The sequence below is a fragment of the Brachionichthys hirsutus genome, chromosome 12 (genome assembly GCF_040956055.1).
Source record: "Brachionichthys hirsutus isolate HB-005 chromosome 12, CSIRO-AGI_Bhir_v1, whole genome shotgun sequence".
Classification (NCBI taxonomy): Eukaryota; Metazoa; Chordata; class Actinopteri; order Lophiiformes; family Brachionichthyidae; genus Brachionichthys; species Brachionichthys hirsutus.
This window is the reverse complement of record NC_090908.1, coordinates 6645986-6660516: the sequence shown is the minus strand read 5'-3', so window position 1 is coordinate 6660516 and position 14531 is coordinate 6645986. Positions and strand designations below refer to the sequence as shown.

Genomic DNA, 14531 nt, shown 5'->3' with positions numbered 1-14531 from the left:
AGTTCAGCAACAGAATTTAAAATCTTGATTCTGTCACAGATTCTTCCAGCTTTGGCTTCGACATATTGGGGGGCTTCTCTTTTGCTGACTTGGCAAAAAACACAGATGGATTTGCATTTGGAAGACAAGGTGGGCTTCCATGTGAACATCTTAAGATTTGTATCTATTTTTGGCAATGTATTATTACAATTAATTATATTTCTGTGTGCCCTGGGGGGGGTGCATTGTTTTTTCTCTTTTAAGAAGACTCTAACTTTACATGGGCAAATGCTGGCGCTTCAGTATTTGGGACATCAGTGACCTCGGCTCCAAAAAACATGGGTGATGAGGAGGGCAGTGATGAAGAAGAGTCTCCTAATAATGCAGACGTTCACTTTGAGCCAGTAGTGTCACTACCGGAGGTACTTCTAAATTCAGCTCCAGCCAAACATGAATGTGAAATTTTGGCGATTGAGGGTACAAGACAACACCTCGTTCTTGTGTGGCTGTGTCTCTCAGGTTGAGACAAAGTCTGGAGAGGAGGATGAAGAAATACTCTTCAAGGAGAGGACCAAACTCTATCGATGGGATCGCGGTCTCAGCCAGTGGAAGGAGCGCGGCATCGGTGACATCAAAATCCTCTTCCACCCAACCAAACATTTCTACAGAGTCTTGATGAGAAGAGAGCAGGTGTTGAGGGTTTGTGCCAACCACACCATCTCGGAGTCGATGAACCTGAAGCCCATGGATACCTCGGCCAACTCGCTCATCTGGACTGCTACAGACTACTCAGGTAGATTCGAAGTCCGTTTTAGTCTCATGATAATTTGATGGGTGCCTTTTTTTTCGGCAGTAATAATGCAAAAGTCATGCTTTGTAAGTTTGATAAACAAGGCTTTTGAGACGGATGGTAAGCCGATCATTCTATTTGCTTTATTTTTGGTTCTGGCCTCAAATGGTTTCTTGGATTTCCCTGTCTTCACCAGATGGAGAAGGTGTCGTCGAGCAGCTGGCAGCCAAGTTCAAAACCCCTGAGATTGCTGAATCTTTCAAGAAGACTTTTTGCGCCTGTCAGAGCCGCATGTCACAGACTGGTAGTGACGCCTCACGATGTTCACCACTAATGTCTAGAATTCAAGAGCACTCTCGAGACACTAACCCCCGGGTGTTCCTCAAAGTGGCAGCCGACGGACAAATGCTAGGCACCATCACTATCGAGCTTTTCTCCCACATTGTCCCCAAGACCGCCGAAAACTTCAGAGCTCTCTGTACCGGCGAAAAAGGTTTCGGACTTCGGGAATCTATCTTGCACAGGGTGATACCATCCTTCATGTGTCAGGTGAGGTTCATCAAGATCCATGACGATAGCTTAAGATTTGAATTTGAATGCCTAGGAACTGGATTGGTTTGCATTTTCATTCAGTCAAAACAAAAGCCCATTATTAGGGCTAACTTGATTTATGGTTGGGTGGCTTCAAATTTGCACTTTGATTTCCTCTCAAACATTTTCCTAAATATACTTTCTATCCTTAAATCTGTAAATGAGTTTATCCAGGACATGTAATGTGCAGCACCGTCGCCACACTCCATGTAGAGCAAACTGGCACGACAAAGTAATGTCCAGTTAGGATGAAGTGCACGGTGATATAGAATGAGCAGCTGTTTTCAGACTGCTTTCTCATGACGTCTGTTTTTTGTGTCATGCTCATTTGTTTCAATGCTGCTCGCTAGTTCTGTGTTTGTACGAGAGAACGATAGTCTATTCGCTTAACAAGACATGTGTTGGGTTAGTCGGTCAAAAAAAGTTGACATCAGAACACGAATGAAGAAACGACGACTTCTTACAGTGGAACCTGTCAGACGGATGTTCAAAGTGTTTCCTGTTACCGTTTCATTTCACCAATGATCAGACGACTACATAGACTTTATGAGTTATGGATCCTGCATATTCACATGCTTTAAAGTTGGTATAATTTCTTTTGACGAATTTTACATCGGTAGTTTGATAATTGTGCTAAATTGAAAAGGCCTCACTGCATCTCACAATATTGTTGATGCGTTGTTTTTTGTTTTAAGGGTGGTGACATCACCAATAGTGATGGAACAGGAGGAAAGTCCATTTACGGCGGCAAATTTGAGGATGAGAACTTCGACGTTCGCCACACAGGCCCAGGCATTGTGTCAATGGCCAACCGTGGGCGTGACACCAACGACTCCCAGTTCTTCATCACACTGAAGAAAGTGGAACATCTGGACTTCAAACATGTGGCGTTTGGCTGGGTTCAGGCGGGTATGGATGTGGTGCAGCAGATAGGAGCGCTGGGCTCTAAAGGAGGTGCACCCACAAGGAAACTTGTCATCTCAGACTGTGGACAGCTCTAGCTTCAGAAACATTAACATTTGCATTTTGTTAGGTTTATACCGTTAAAGTGTGACCTGTTCCCTGTGCAGTGCACGCCCTCCCATTGAAACTAAATCTGCAGTCGCCAGGCCTTTGAGGATGAGACACGAATTACAGGCCCATCAATCTAGACCTTAGTCTGGGATTAGAAATTAATTTGCCACGTCCAGTTCATGGGCATACAATTCTGTTCCGTTGCATCTTTATCGTCATCCGTCAATAATTTGAAATGATTTGTTCATTTGTGTGTAAAGGTGTACATGGGCTACTTTTTAAATGTCAATTTGTAAAATTTGTCTTTCATTTATTCAATTTGAGTATGCGGGTCCTCTGCACAAGCTCCACTGTGGGGGTTTCCCCTATTTTGAAAAAGTCTTAACAATAATTGAAAGTAGAGGTTTATAATAATCGAATGGATCTATTGGTTATATCCACGCCTTCTTCCCACATGCTACCTCTGTTCTTTTGTCTATAGGGCTCTCTTGGTGATTTCTCTTTCTGTAAATGTATTTCGTAATGTGCAGATAATTGGACTTCACCCGTGCCCACATAGATTTGAGTCACCTCATTGTGTTGCTCTGTGGACAAAGGCTGGCTGGATGACACGTCTGGTATGGAATTTACAACGGACATTAATTATAGCTGGAGGATCTCACAATGTTTAAATGGTGCTTGTACCAAAATAATTTGCTGATACAAGATAAATAAAGTTGGTTTCCAAGTAAAATGTTAGCGTGGTGCTGTTAAATGTTTGTATGTTATAAGCATAGTGTTCACTTTGATTTTATGGGCTGTGAAACACGAGTGCCTGCTAAACGTATTCATATTTAAGCAATGAGGCTTGGAAAATAATTTCAAACATTAATTTGAAAAATGGAAATCACTAAATGCTTTATTTTAGGTGTCTAGTCAATCTTCTGAGGGGAGCCTAGAATCTCATGAACTACTACTGTACTTTCTGCTTGTCCCGTAAGGGGTCGCCACAGCAAATCGATGTTCTCCACTTCACCCTGTCCTTTGAATCGTCTTCCCCAACACCAGCCACTCTCATGTCCTCCCTCACTACGTCCATGTATCTTCTCCTGGGTCGTCCTCTAGCCCTGTTCCCTGGCGGCTCCATCCTCAGCGTCCTTCTACCCCGTACTTCTCCATTCCTAGCATCAACCACCTTTTCCCATAACTTCATCGTATGACTCGTTCGCTTTATCCCGCTGTATTTTCCACAACTCTGGATGTCTCCCTTCTTGAAAATGGGCACCAGCACACTTCTTCTCCATTTCTCTGGCATCTTCTTCCCCTCTAGGATTGTATTAAATAACTACAGCTACCTCTCATCGACACGTCCATACCTCAACATGTATGTTGTCTGGTCCAACTGCAACTGCCTTCCCATTCTTCATCCTCTTCATCGCCTTTCTAATTTGTGCTAATCTTTGTCACTTCCTGGTCTACAACAGGTGCCTCTACTACCCTTTGTTCTCTCATTTTCCTCATTCATTAATTCTTCCAATTACTACTTCCATCTTCCTAGCACACTACTAGTCTCCGTCAACACCTTGCCATCTCTATCCTTGATCACTCTAACATGCTGAACATCCTTCCTGTCTCTCTGTCTGGCCGGCCTGTAGAGATCTTTCTCTCCCTCTTTACTATCTAACCGGTCGTACAGGTCGTCATATGCCTTGCGTTCATCTCCCTGGACTCCTGTCTACTCTCTTCTGTCCTCTCAATGTCCCACTTCAGCTAACTTCCTTCTTCACAGAAAAAGGAGTCAGGAAATAAATAAAACTAACCCTTTCTGGGTTCATCACGGAAAAGAAGTCCATGGAACATTACCTTTCTGGTCATATGTGATCATCATTAAAATTGTCCCAAACGAAATGAGGAATGCTTTTCTTCAGAATATTAATATATTTTCCACTATCAATATTATTTTTGGGAAACAAAAGATCGAATTAATGACCCCTCTTAAATGCACCGAATACCATTATTGATCTCCCACCGGCGACTCACGTTGTATGGAAAGGAAAATAAAACGTAATAAAAAAAGCATTTTTTTTATTTTGTTGGTCTCTGGTATTGTTCAGGGGGCCGGGCCGTAGGTTGGGGGGGCCCCTGGTGTGGAGGCTCAAGCCAGGCCATAAATATCCATAGGTGCAATGTAGCGTCTGTCCACTACGCTGAAGTGGCAGTAGTGCGCGCACCAGACCCGCGCTGACGTCAGCAGGACATAAACGTGCTGCCTCGCCGAGCCGCCGTTCTTTTCTGCTCTCGTGTCCTTTTGAGGCGGTCGGGCCTTGCGCGTCTGCGTCTAACAACGAAGCTTCAAAAATGATAATCTTCAAGTGCATCTTCAGCGGTAAGTAAACAGGTTTCATGTCCGTATTAATACGATATTGGTACAATCACGACGGTCGAAGTTGGTCCGCTTACCGGAGGTGTAATTTTTCGGGGTTTTTCGTAATCGGAATCTTTTTGGGTTTGCGTCACAAGGCCGCAGAGTAATGCTAAGGCCGGTTAGCTTTCACCGTTATTGCTGCCTCGATCGTGGTTTTAAAAAATGGCTAAAGATGTTGCTCTTCGTCACGCAGGTAATGAATAACTTGTATTTTAAGACGGGGAAACTAAGTTGCGTTGGTATAAAAAATAAATTACGTTGGTATAAAAAAAAATAATTCGTTTGGTACAAAAAATAACGCTAGCCTCTCGAGGAAGCGTAGCTAGCCATAGCCATGTCTGGCGAAGCTAACGCCCAGTTAGCTTTAGCTTCGTCAGCTTCTCCGTTCCGTTGAATCGTTGCGCTCGTCCGGGCGATGAGTGCGACGTCGCTTGTTTGTTAACGGATAAATCGGTTAAATCGGTTACGTGTCATTGTGCGTGTTCGCTGCGGACCGGACAGTTCCCCTTTTCAATATGCGTCATTGTTTCCTCCCGCAGGTGATGAGATGTTCACGGACGCGTACAACTTTGCAGTAACGGACGACGGATGCTTCTATGAGGTCGAAGGAAAGGTAGGTCCGCTTCAAAGGCAGCAGCTAACGCTTCTGTGCGGCTGAAACGTGGCGTTCTGCCCCGGCTCGTGTGTCTGGACTCGATCTCTTGATGATCGTAAATCGATATTATCTACACAGTTTTTTTAATGCGGTATCTCAAAGGAAGTATCCCTTCATCTGGACTCTTGGTGTTTCCAGTGATTTGTTGCGATGGATCGGAGCAGCGTGTGTTTCTGAAGAGCACCACAAGGTGGCGTTTGGGGGCATCTATTTCTATGTATGTTAATGAAACGGAATCTAATCAAGAACGCAATGTATTGATTAGTCCATTGTGGGTGTGCTACACCTGCTTTCCTCCAGTTGGACGTAGAAAGAATTTCTAATTGGAACGCATCGAGGCAAACTAGGCCTGAAAAATGCTATGTCGTTTTATTAATCATGCTACGCACTTCCAGAATACTTTAACTGGCGGTGCGGAATGCCAGTATTTCTTTTACACCTTAAACTTGTGTGCGACCGCTGTTAAGTTTCGTTTCGGCCTTGCATCCGTGTGTTCGGTTCGTGCAGATGATGAAACGTATCAGGCGGCTCATCGCTCATCACTTGCAGGCAGCTTTGAGCAATCGGACCTCTCGTTTGTCAGAAAAACTTTAACACGGGCCAGCACTTTGCACCGCGACAGCCGCCGGACCTCCGCGTGGCGCAATAAGACTTTATGCTCTGCTCCCGCTTTAGCCGTCTCGTTGGCCGCGTCAGGGCCGAGCGTCCTGTTTACGATGGCTTTACAAGCTGGCAGTATTAGTGTTTCTCATTGTTTGTACGCAAGCGTACAAAATAGTCCATCGGCTTGTTTTGAACGGAAGGGTGTTCCGTTTGGAGATGGCGTTTGAGCTTGCTTGGCACCGTGGAGTTATTGGATAGCTTCTCACCGCACACCAAGCCCAGCGGAGTCGGTGCCGTTGCATCCCTGGTCAAAGTCAATCCAGATGAAAGATGGCTTTCGCTGTATTGCCTTGAGCTCACCATCCTTTAATTTTTCTTTTGTCAACCACTCATGCTAGGGCCTTCATCTGGGTCCGAATCTACGGGCGGGACACGCGCTTGATTACGGCACAGACACCCGACAATGGTTAATTAGGTGATATTAGAGGGGAAAAAATGTTTTGTTTTTGGTGATATTAGAAAAGTTCTCACGGCACACCAGTTGGGAAACGCCGACTTGGAGTACTGTGGAAAGTCCTTTTTTGTTTTTACAAATAGATGTTTAAATCTGGACTGAGCTGCCAATGCAAATTGTAAAGTCTGAAAATGTTTGTTTTTTAAAATCGCCGGGTATCGCATAATTTCATGCCACACTCGAAAGGTCGGGGGTTGGGGGCCGGATAAACGGCCGCCTTCGGCCCGGTCTGGTCCAGGCCGTTTCGAGCATTATCCCGCACAAACGAAGATCTGACGTCCTCTGTCCTCTCTGCTGTCTTGCCTGATGTGTCCAGATGGTCAGCCGCGTAGACAAGTTTGATGACCGTTTAATCGGCGCCAACGCCTCTGCTGAAGACGCAGCCGAACAGACGGACGCCTACTGCGCCACTGGTGTGGACCTCGTCCTCGGCAGCAGCCTGGCGGCGACTCCGCCGTATTCAAAGAAGGAATACGTGGCATACGTGAAATGTTACCTCAAGTCGTGAGTACCAGTGCTTGGGGGGGGGGGGGGGGATTGTCATTACTTGGTATCAGGGGTGACATTGTAATTGGCACATCCCCAAATTTAAATGTGTGGTGTAGGTATGGAGTTGATAGAATTTACTAATCTAACATTCTGTTTGCTTTTACAGGCTTGAAGCGCGCCTGCAAAGAGACCATCCGGACAGAGTGGCGGCGTTTAAATTGGCTGCCGGAAAGGGAGTCAAGAGGATATTGTCGGATTTTAAAAACTTCGAGGTAGATATAGTCAAGTCCCGTCCATTAAGTGTTTCGGTTCTGACCAGTCAGAGGGCCATTGTACCCAGTCTGATATGGTCGCTGGTCATTATGGCATCTGTAATGGCACAGTATCTTCTAACAGGCAGTCTTAATCTCCCTCAGTTTTACAAAGGCGAGAGCATGCATGAGGAGGGCTTGGTGGCGTTGCTGAACTTCCGTGAAGACGGCGTCACGCCGTACATGCTGTTCTTCAAAGATGGCCTGGAGCAGGAGAAATTCGTAAGTCCTGAACCGAATGTGATGCAGCTGCAGCCCCTTTGCCCACTCCCTACAATCCTAGCTTGCCATAGCATTGGGGTGCCTCGGAAAACAAACATCTTGCATTTTTTCCACTGCACTTGTCCTTTGCATGTATATCAAATATTAGCTTCTCATCCGCTTGAGTGAGTTGGAACCTGAATTGGTTAATTTTAAGCGTGGAAACGGCACCGTCGTCGTCGTGTGTCTGACATGTTCTCTTCTCTCTTGCAGTAACTGCTTTGGATTATATTTGCTTCGCCCGCTGCCTCCACCTGAGCAGACTGATCCAGGGCGGTTCTGCATCTTGCCTGAACAAAAACACTTGGTGGCTTCAACCTGACATTATGCCGAGAGCGCCGCGGAATCTAAGGATTTATCAAAGTCTCCCTTTGGCCCATTTGCAGTGCTGTTTCTCTTGGCAGTTGTGATTGCAAATTAAAATGGGTGGTAGAAATCTCAAACATTGTCTGCATAGTTTTTAATCAATCCACAAGTTAGACATTTGTTTTTAATAAAGCTATAGTCTCAATCAGAAGATTACTGGTTTCATTCTAAATAAAATCCAGTGCCACCCGTTTGGGCCTCCAATGTCTGAGTTAATGTAGATTTAGTCATTCACTTCTCTCCAGCCGATTTGTAGACGAGGAGCTCAAGCAAAGTGCTACGGTGCCCTGGTTAGTGAAGTACGGACATGAGAACAGTGGAATCCTAAAATGTTCACGGTTTACATTTTGGTTCATTACGTCTCAAAGAAAAATATTCACCAGACAGACTTGACACGGCGGCATGTCAGATGTTGATGGATTTCTGAATACTTAAATAACCTGGAGTGTATTTAATTAAAATATTTGCACAGCAGTCTTCCTCCTGACTCCATTCTGCTTCGCATCTCAGATGTTAATGTTTCGTCTTTGTCTTAACGAAGGGAAATAGGCAGGCCCAGAAGCGCTTGGAGGTCACCTCCTTTCCTTTCGTTGTTGGGAGCTCCTGAAAAGACAAACGGGATGTTTGATTTAATCTCCGAAGGTCTTGTTGTGGGTTCTGCAGACGTGTGAAATTAAAATGAGCCGGCTCACCTGAGGCGGGGGCTGGACCTCCTCCTCGCCCCTTTCAAGCAGCTCCTGCTTAAGCCTGGCTGTCTGCTCGTGGAGCTTTCTTTGGAAGGCGTCCTCCTGAGCAAGCATTGACATCACGTCTTGCTCCTTCTGGGAAGCCTCCCCCCGCTGCTGCTCAACAACTCCCCTGAGCAGTTGTGTGTCCTACAAGGTGGTGAGGAGCTGACTTTGGACAGCCTGAAAAGCCTCCTCCGTGGTGTACAGCTCACAGAGCACCTCCCTGTGGTGAAGGACATGCAGCTCGGCCTCAGCAAACTCCTCCTCTGTCTTTTGCAGGAGTTTTTGTAGGCGGAGCTCCTCCTCGCTCCTTTCAAGCAGCTCCTGCTCATGGAGCTCCCTTTGGAAGGCCGTTGTCAAGCTAGACCAGTATTTAGTGTAAAAATGAATAAACCACTGAAGGATGCACCATTTATTCAAAAGGTAACTGACAAACATCTCTGAAATATGAAGCAAGTGTATATTTATGAATCTGTCTTAATATTGGTGTGTGTGTGTGTCCCTACAGAATACTACCAAAATAATCATAACACTGAACGAATGTAAGATGTATCATATTTACTTTGCTATTTCTGACGTAGAGTATTTTCTTTCTTTGTGTTTATATGATCTGTTGATTCTGGCGTACGTTCTCACACCGGATGCATCCAGAGTGAAACGTGCGGTCCCCCGCGTACACGTTTCTACAGCTTTTGGCCCTTTGGCGAAACCTAGAGGTGACGCTGGGAAACGGTTACTAAACGCCTCAGAGACACGAGCAATGAACACCAACGAACAATTCACGCAACCAGCTGTCTGCAATGACAAGAGTGGACAGGACAGCACCGTTAACAATGGCTGCCTTGGCTCTATTAGAAGACATTGCAGTTAGAAGAGCTCATGTGGTCGGAGACGGGGAGGATTTACCGGCAACTGACGATGACTGGCTCATGAGCCGCGTCAGGTTCCCGCGGGTAATCCTCCCGGAACTGTGCGCAGCTGGAAGCAATGCCCAAAATGTCTTTATTTGCTGAAACATTATGATCAGAACGACGTGGTCAAACCAAACCCATGAAAACACAACAGCTCCTCCGGCTATCAGCCAAACACAGTCTATTGACCATGCTTTGACCACTCCAGCCTCCAGGTGGCGTGCGTTTCACCACTCCGTCTGACCCATCCCAAGCTCCCAGTGCAGTGTGTTGTTAATGTCGAAGGACGTTACTGAGCTTGATGCAGTAAACGGGAGATTCGTCCCTTTGGTGTTTAAAACAAGCTGGTTTGACTAGCTTAGAACATAAGGACACTAAAGTAAGGTCAGGTATGGAGTTCGTACAAACGACATTTTCACACGAGACTTTTATTTCATGCGTTTTTCCACCTTTGACTTGTTTCAACTGGTTCCGACTATTCAGCATCACAAAACGTGAATCTTTCTTTAAAATCATTTCATCAGAGCGCTCGACGCATAGCCGACATTTTTCTCATACGAGTCAAACCGAAGCCAAAACTATGACTCTGTAAAGTAATCTAAATTATCAACTCAAAATGCACTCACGTTTCATCTTTTCATGTCTGAAAGACACGAAATGAGAATTCCTTAGAAAATATTCACTAGCTGAAAGTCGAACTTGCATCTTGAATCTGCGAGAGGATCCTTCTGGAACTACGTCTGCTCCTCCTCAGCAGGCTGGTAGTGTCGGTACTCCGGCTTCAGCTCCCACGTGTTTTTGTGAGCTCCTTTGTTGTTGTATGTTCCAACTTCCTTCAAGATTTCCTTCAGGTACATCTGAACAAACAGATTGGTGAACAAATGACAGGAGAATTACACGTTTTGTCACCTGTACAGAAAGCACAGCAGGTAATGAAGTCCTCTCGGGTGCAATTGGGTTATATTTTAGACATTTTAATGGATTAGTTTAACATTTTATATTCACTCTGGCAGAAACCTGGTGCATTAAAAAGCTGTCCCAGACTAAGCGTCTTTGTCACTCGTTTCCTGTTCCCACAACAGGAAGAATCTTAAACTGGAGGATGAACCCTTAACTACATTTTAAAAGCTACTGAATCCCCCCCAAAAATTAGCCTTTCAAAATAAAGAAAAGTTTGCTGTTGGTCAAAGCTTAATATCTGTATGTGGATGTTCCATAAAGCTTTGAATTCAATATCAAAATTTTAAGCAATGGCTTAAAGTTAGTTGTAGTATAATCTGATGAACTCATATTACCCTGCAGGCAAAGTGATGAAGAGTTTAACTCGTTTCCAGCACTTTCTGGAGCATACGACTACAAAAATGGCGTCAACAACATAAATTCAACTCAAGACAAGCGAGAAGGTGTTTATCTGCGACACTAAAATAAGACCATACCCGAAGTGGTTTCATTATTTTAAATCTTTTTTATTTCTAGTTTGAACCCGCTTCATTCCTGCAGAGACAAAACTGCTTCATCACAGGACAGACGAAGGAGCTGTGGGAAGACCAATCAGTGGCGAGTGCGCGGTGCTTTTTCCTCCAATCACCACTAGGGGTCTCTGTCGAGCTTTAGACGCTGTCTAAACATACCTGATTAAAATCAAACCAGTGATGTGCTGCATGGTTTCTCATCATGGCCGTTGGGGTACTTTACTTCCGTTAATTTGAGCGTTCGCCGAGTGCTCTCGGAGAGAACTGGCGTGTTTTGTGCCGTTTGACTCCTACTGCTGACGGTTATGTAATCGGATTCAATCAGCGGGAGAGAGGGAGCTCGAGGTCTCGTCAGCACCTACACGTTGCTGGAACAAATCAGTTGCACTCTATTGATTCATCTCTCATGGATGTGTATGCGCGTGCAAGCTGGCCCAAACGTCATGTTGTGGGCGATATGTTCAAATTTAACAAGGCAAGGTGGTTAGTGGGCAGGTGTGTTTTTTTGGGGTCTTTCCAGCTATTGCTGCCTGCGTTTGCTGCCTGAGTTTGCTGCGTGCGTTTGTCCCGTGCGTTTGTCCCGTGCGTTTGTTCCGCTCACCACAGGCTGTTTGGTGATCTCCACCAGGTTTTTAATGTTGTAATACTGGTGCTTCTCAAAGGCAGAGAAGAGCATGTCCAACACAACCTGCCGTTCAGCCCTCACCATCTTCCCCTCCAGCTTCTTCTTTTTGTGTTGGACCACCTGAGAAGGACACACAATCACAACTTTAATATTGATGATGAAATGTCCAATATTCTTCACGGTTACAATCTTACGAAGAAACGACTTTAAATCAAAAGCCTTGGATTTGTGTCTTAATCTGATCGCTGATTTAACGTTGAAATAATCATTTCTACATTCAAGGGTCATGCCAGCGATTAAATATTGCACTTGTTTACATCATCGTGTTTTACGACCTCCAAATAAAAGCAAGACTTTTACAATGTGACGGTGTCTTTTTATACACCGCTTACCTGGTGAGGCCTTCAAACTCTACTCACTGTTTGAAGCTCTCTGCTAAAACATCTGGAGTTTCCAAGCAGAAGCAGCGAGAGCTCAACTCCCTTTACGCTCCACCATTATAGAACAATATAGAAAGGATGACACCACGCTGCACACACACACACACACACACACATCCTTGCTGCTATTCTTACGTTGAAGTCGTGGTTGGCCACAGGCTTGAAGATGGTTGTGACGGCTCTGTCCAGCTGCTGCGCCAAGCGTGGAGGCTTGATGGACTCGTTCCGCCTGAGAAAGGAGAAAGCGATGTGAGCGTGACGTCTGTCGACAGATTCCTGTTGGCAACGGGCACAACCGCCGCCACCTTCCAAAAATAAGCTGCTCCATATTTATTTTTGATTTTGGTCGCTCTCTGTTCGTCTCCACACTGTTTGTTCGCACCAATGGCCACGCTAACGGCAAACATTACGAACCCGGACCCGTTTGTAGAATGATGCCTTCGTAGTTTATTTATTCATTCCTCTCATTTGTCGTGGACTCACATTTCTTCCCCCAAATGTTAATATTAATTAATTATTATTATTATATATTACTATTATTATTATTAATAGTTTAATACATAAAAAGTAAGTAATACGCAAAACCATCCAATTAATAAATCTGATTGGATTTGAATTATGTGTGGCGCACAGATGTTTGAAATTTGTCTTTCCTCTTTAATACACTCATTAGAAACCTGTGGTGAATTGTCTAACAAGTGTGTGCACACACACACACACACACACACACACACGAGCCTGCCAGAATGGAGAGACAGTCGTCAGCTGCCGTGGAATTGTAGATTACAAGACTGGGGTGTAAATTGAAGCCTTTCCTCCCTATTGAGTCAGAAATAAATCCCGTTGGACAAATCAAAGTTCAGGATGTACTCGCCAGTCCATCACAGCACCGCCGGGTAAAATCTGAGAAGGACGTTTGCCAAGAAGGTGCAGAAATCTAAAACGGAAGATTTAGGATCACAGAAAAGTCTCTTAAGTCAAATCTTTCTTTTGCTTCTGCGGGATTTGAAGGCCGACACAAACAGCTTCACTCACTAAAGCACAGTATATTGTGATGCGTTCGCCTTCGGGTTGTTATTGCAGCAGTGCATCTGCCACAGTGATGTAGTTGCTATAGCAATACCATCCACTAACTAGCCTGAATAACGGCTTCAATGAAGACGAGGAAGCAGAACAGCGTTTCATTGCACACTAACGTAACGGTTGCAGCAACGCCCCAACGGGTCGTGTTCCTGCTGCCATTTGTGTTTCCAGAGGTGAGTTTAGAAAGAAAACACCGCAACGTGTTTATTTTTGGTGGTTTCCATCCCACTGATTTGATGAGTTATTCATTGATAAGGGGTGAAGGGGGTCACGGCAGACGTGGAGCGATGATCTTTCATCATGAACTGCATGAATTCTCTTCACTCACTTTTTCAGCTTCATGTAGTTCTCACTGGCGTCTGGCCTGCATTCTGCTCGGTGCACCACCGTCCCCTCCAGACTGATTTCATCTACAACAAAGACTCAGCTGTTCAATCATGACGCACACACTAAAAAAAATAAAACTGTATTCATTATTGTTGCCCTTATTTTAAAGGGCTTGTGTGATATTTTCAATATCTAGTAATTACCAGTTTATTATTAGTTTCAACATGTGAAAGGGTAATTATGGCACAATTGTGTCCATCCTTCTGCCTTTATGTGAAACCATTGGCTGGCTCTTGACTCCTACCCAATCACCACCGAGAGACACTTTCATTGTTTACTTTTTTCTTTCCATTTTTGAATTGACTTTCCAGGAGAACGTGGATTCCTGTCTGTGAACGTCGGCGTGATGTTGGCAGCAGCTCTATCTATTGTTCATTGTTCATATCTGGGCTCCAAGAAGTGCAAGAAATCACATTTCACACCCGTCAGTCAACGAAACCAGCAATCTATAAGGAGTTGTGGTCGACAAACAAACAGCAAGGGAAATGTGGTGCAGGGAGAGAGACTGGGCAACGCAATATAACATTTCCAAACCAAATCAATACACAAATGGGTAAAGTCAGAGTCAATCCTTTTTTATGGGGGCAGAGGCCAATTCCCTCCCTCGCTAATGTCTCTCTTCTTAATCTCGTCCACTTTAATTGTGGAGGGAAGAGTTGAAAGAGCAAACAGTCATCTGAAGCGACATCAGATTCTGACGTCAGTCAGTGTGAGCAGCTCTGTGGCGTTCACCAGTCTGAGCATCGTCAAACTGCTTGTACACGTTCTATAGAAAGGTAAGAAACACACACACACACACACACACACACACACGGTGTTCCAAACACAATTAAACAATTGATCATTAAACATCACTTGACTGCTCAGAATGCAACATTTACAGACGGACTGAATCAACCAGCTTATAT

General features: G+C 44.8%; 3 protein-coding genes across 4 annotated transcripts in view; 2 read left to right on the top strand and 1 right to left on the bottom strand.

Annotated features, from left to right (window-relative positions):
- Window positions 1–121: 121 nt before the first annotated feature.
- LOC137902607 (E3 SUMO-protein ligase RanBP2-like) lies at window positions 122–3107 on the top strand. 2 transcript variants are annotated; one of them, XM_068746698.1, is made up of 5 exons: window positions 122–129; window positions 247–401; window positions 499–772; window positions 966–1318; window positions 2056–3107. In XM_068746698.1, the coding sequence occupies exons 2-5, from the start codon at window positions 318–320 to the stop codon at window positions 2359–2361; spliced, it is 1017 nt and encodes a 338-aa protein (XP_068602799.1). In that variant the 5' UTR covers window positions 122–129; window positions 247–317; the 3' UTR covers window positions 2362–3107. The 2 variants fall into 2 exon arrangements, with proteins under 2 accessions (XP_068602799.1, XP_068602800.1); XM_068746699.1 differs by lacking the exon at window positions 122–129 and having other exon boundaries at window positions 184–401.
- Window positions 3108–4608: 1501 nt separating this feature from the next.
- tpt1 (tumor protein, translationally-controlled 1) lies at window positions 4609–8451 on the top strand. The gene is made up of 6 exons (XM_068746166.1): window positions 4609–4739; window positions 5318–5391; window positions 6867–7054; window positions 7206–7311; window positions 7456–7572; window positions 7825–8451. The coding sequence occupies exons 1-6, from the start codon at window positions 4712–4714 to the stop codon at window positions 7825–7827; spliced, it is 516 nt and encodes a 171-aa protein (XP_068602267.1). The 5' UTR covers window positions 4609–4711; the 3' UTR covers window positions 7828–8451.
- A 1899-nt stretch (window positions 8452–10350) lies between these two features.
- Window positions 10351–14531, bottom strand: part of LOC137902419 (general transcription factor IIF subunit 2-like) — a 34088-nt gene continuing 29907 nt past the window's right edge. The window contains exons 5-8 of the mRNA XM_068746505.1: window positions 13565–13646; window positions 12289–12382; window positions 11690–11833; window positions 10351–10473 (exon numbers count right to left, since the gene is read on the bottom strand). Coding sequence (XP_068602606.1) covers window positions 10351–10473; window positions 11690–11833; window positions 12289–12382; window positions 13565–13646 — 443 coding nt within the window. The remainder of the gene's footprint in view (window positions 10474–11689; window positions 11834–12288; window positions 12383–13564; window positions 13647–14531) is intronic.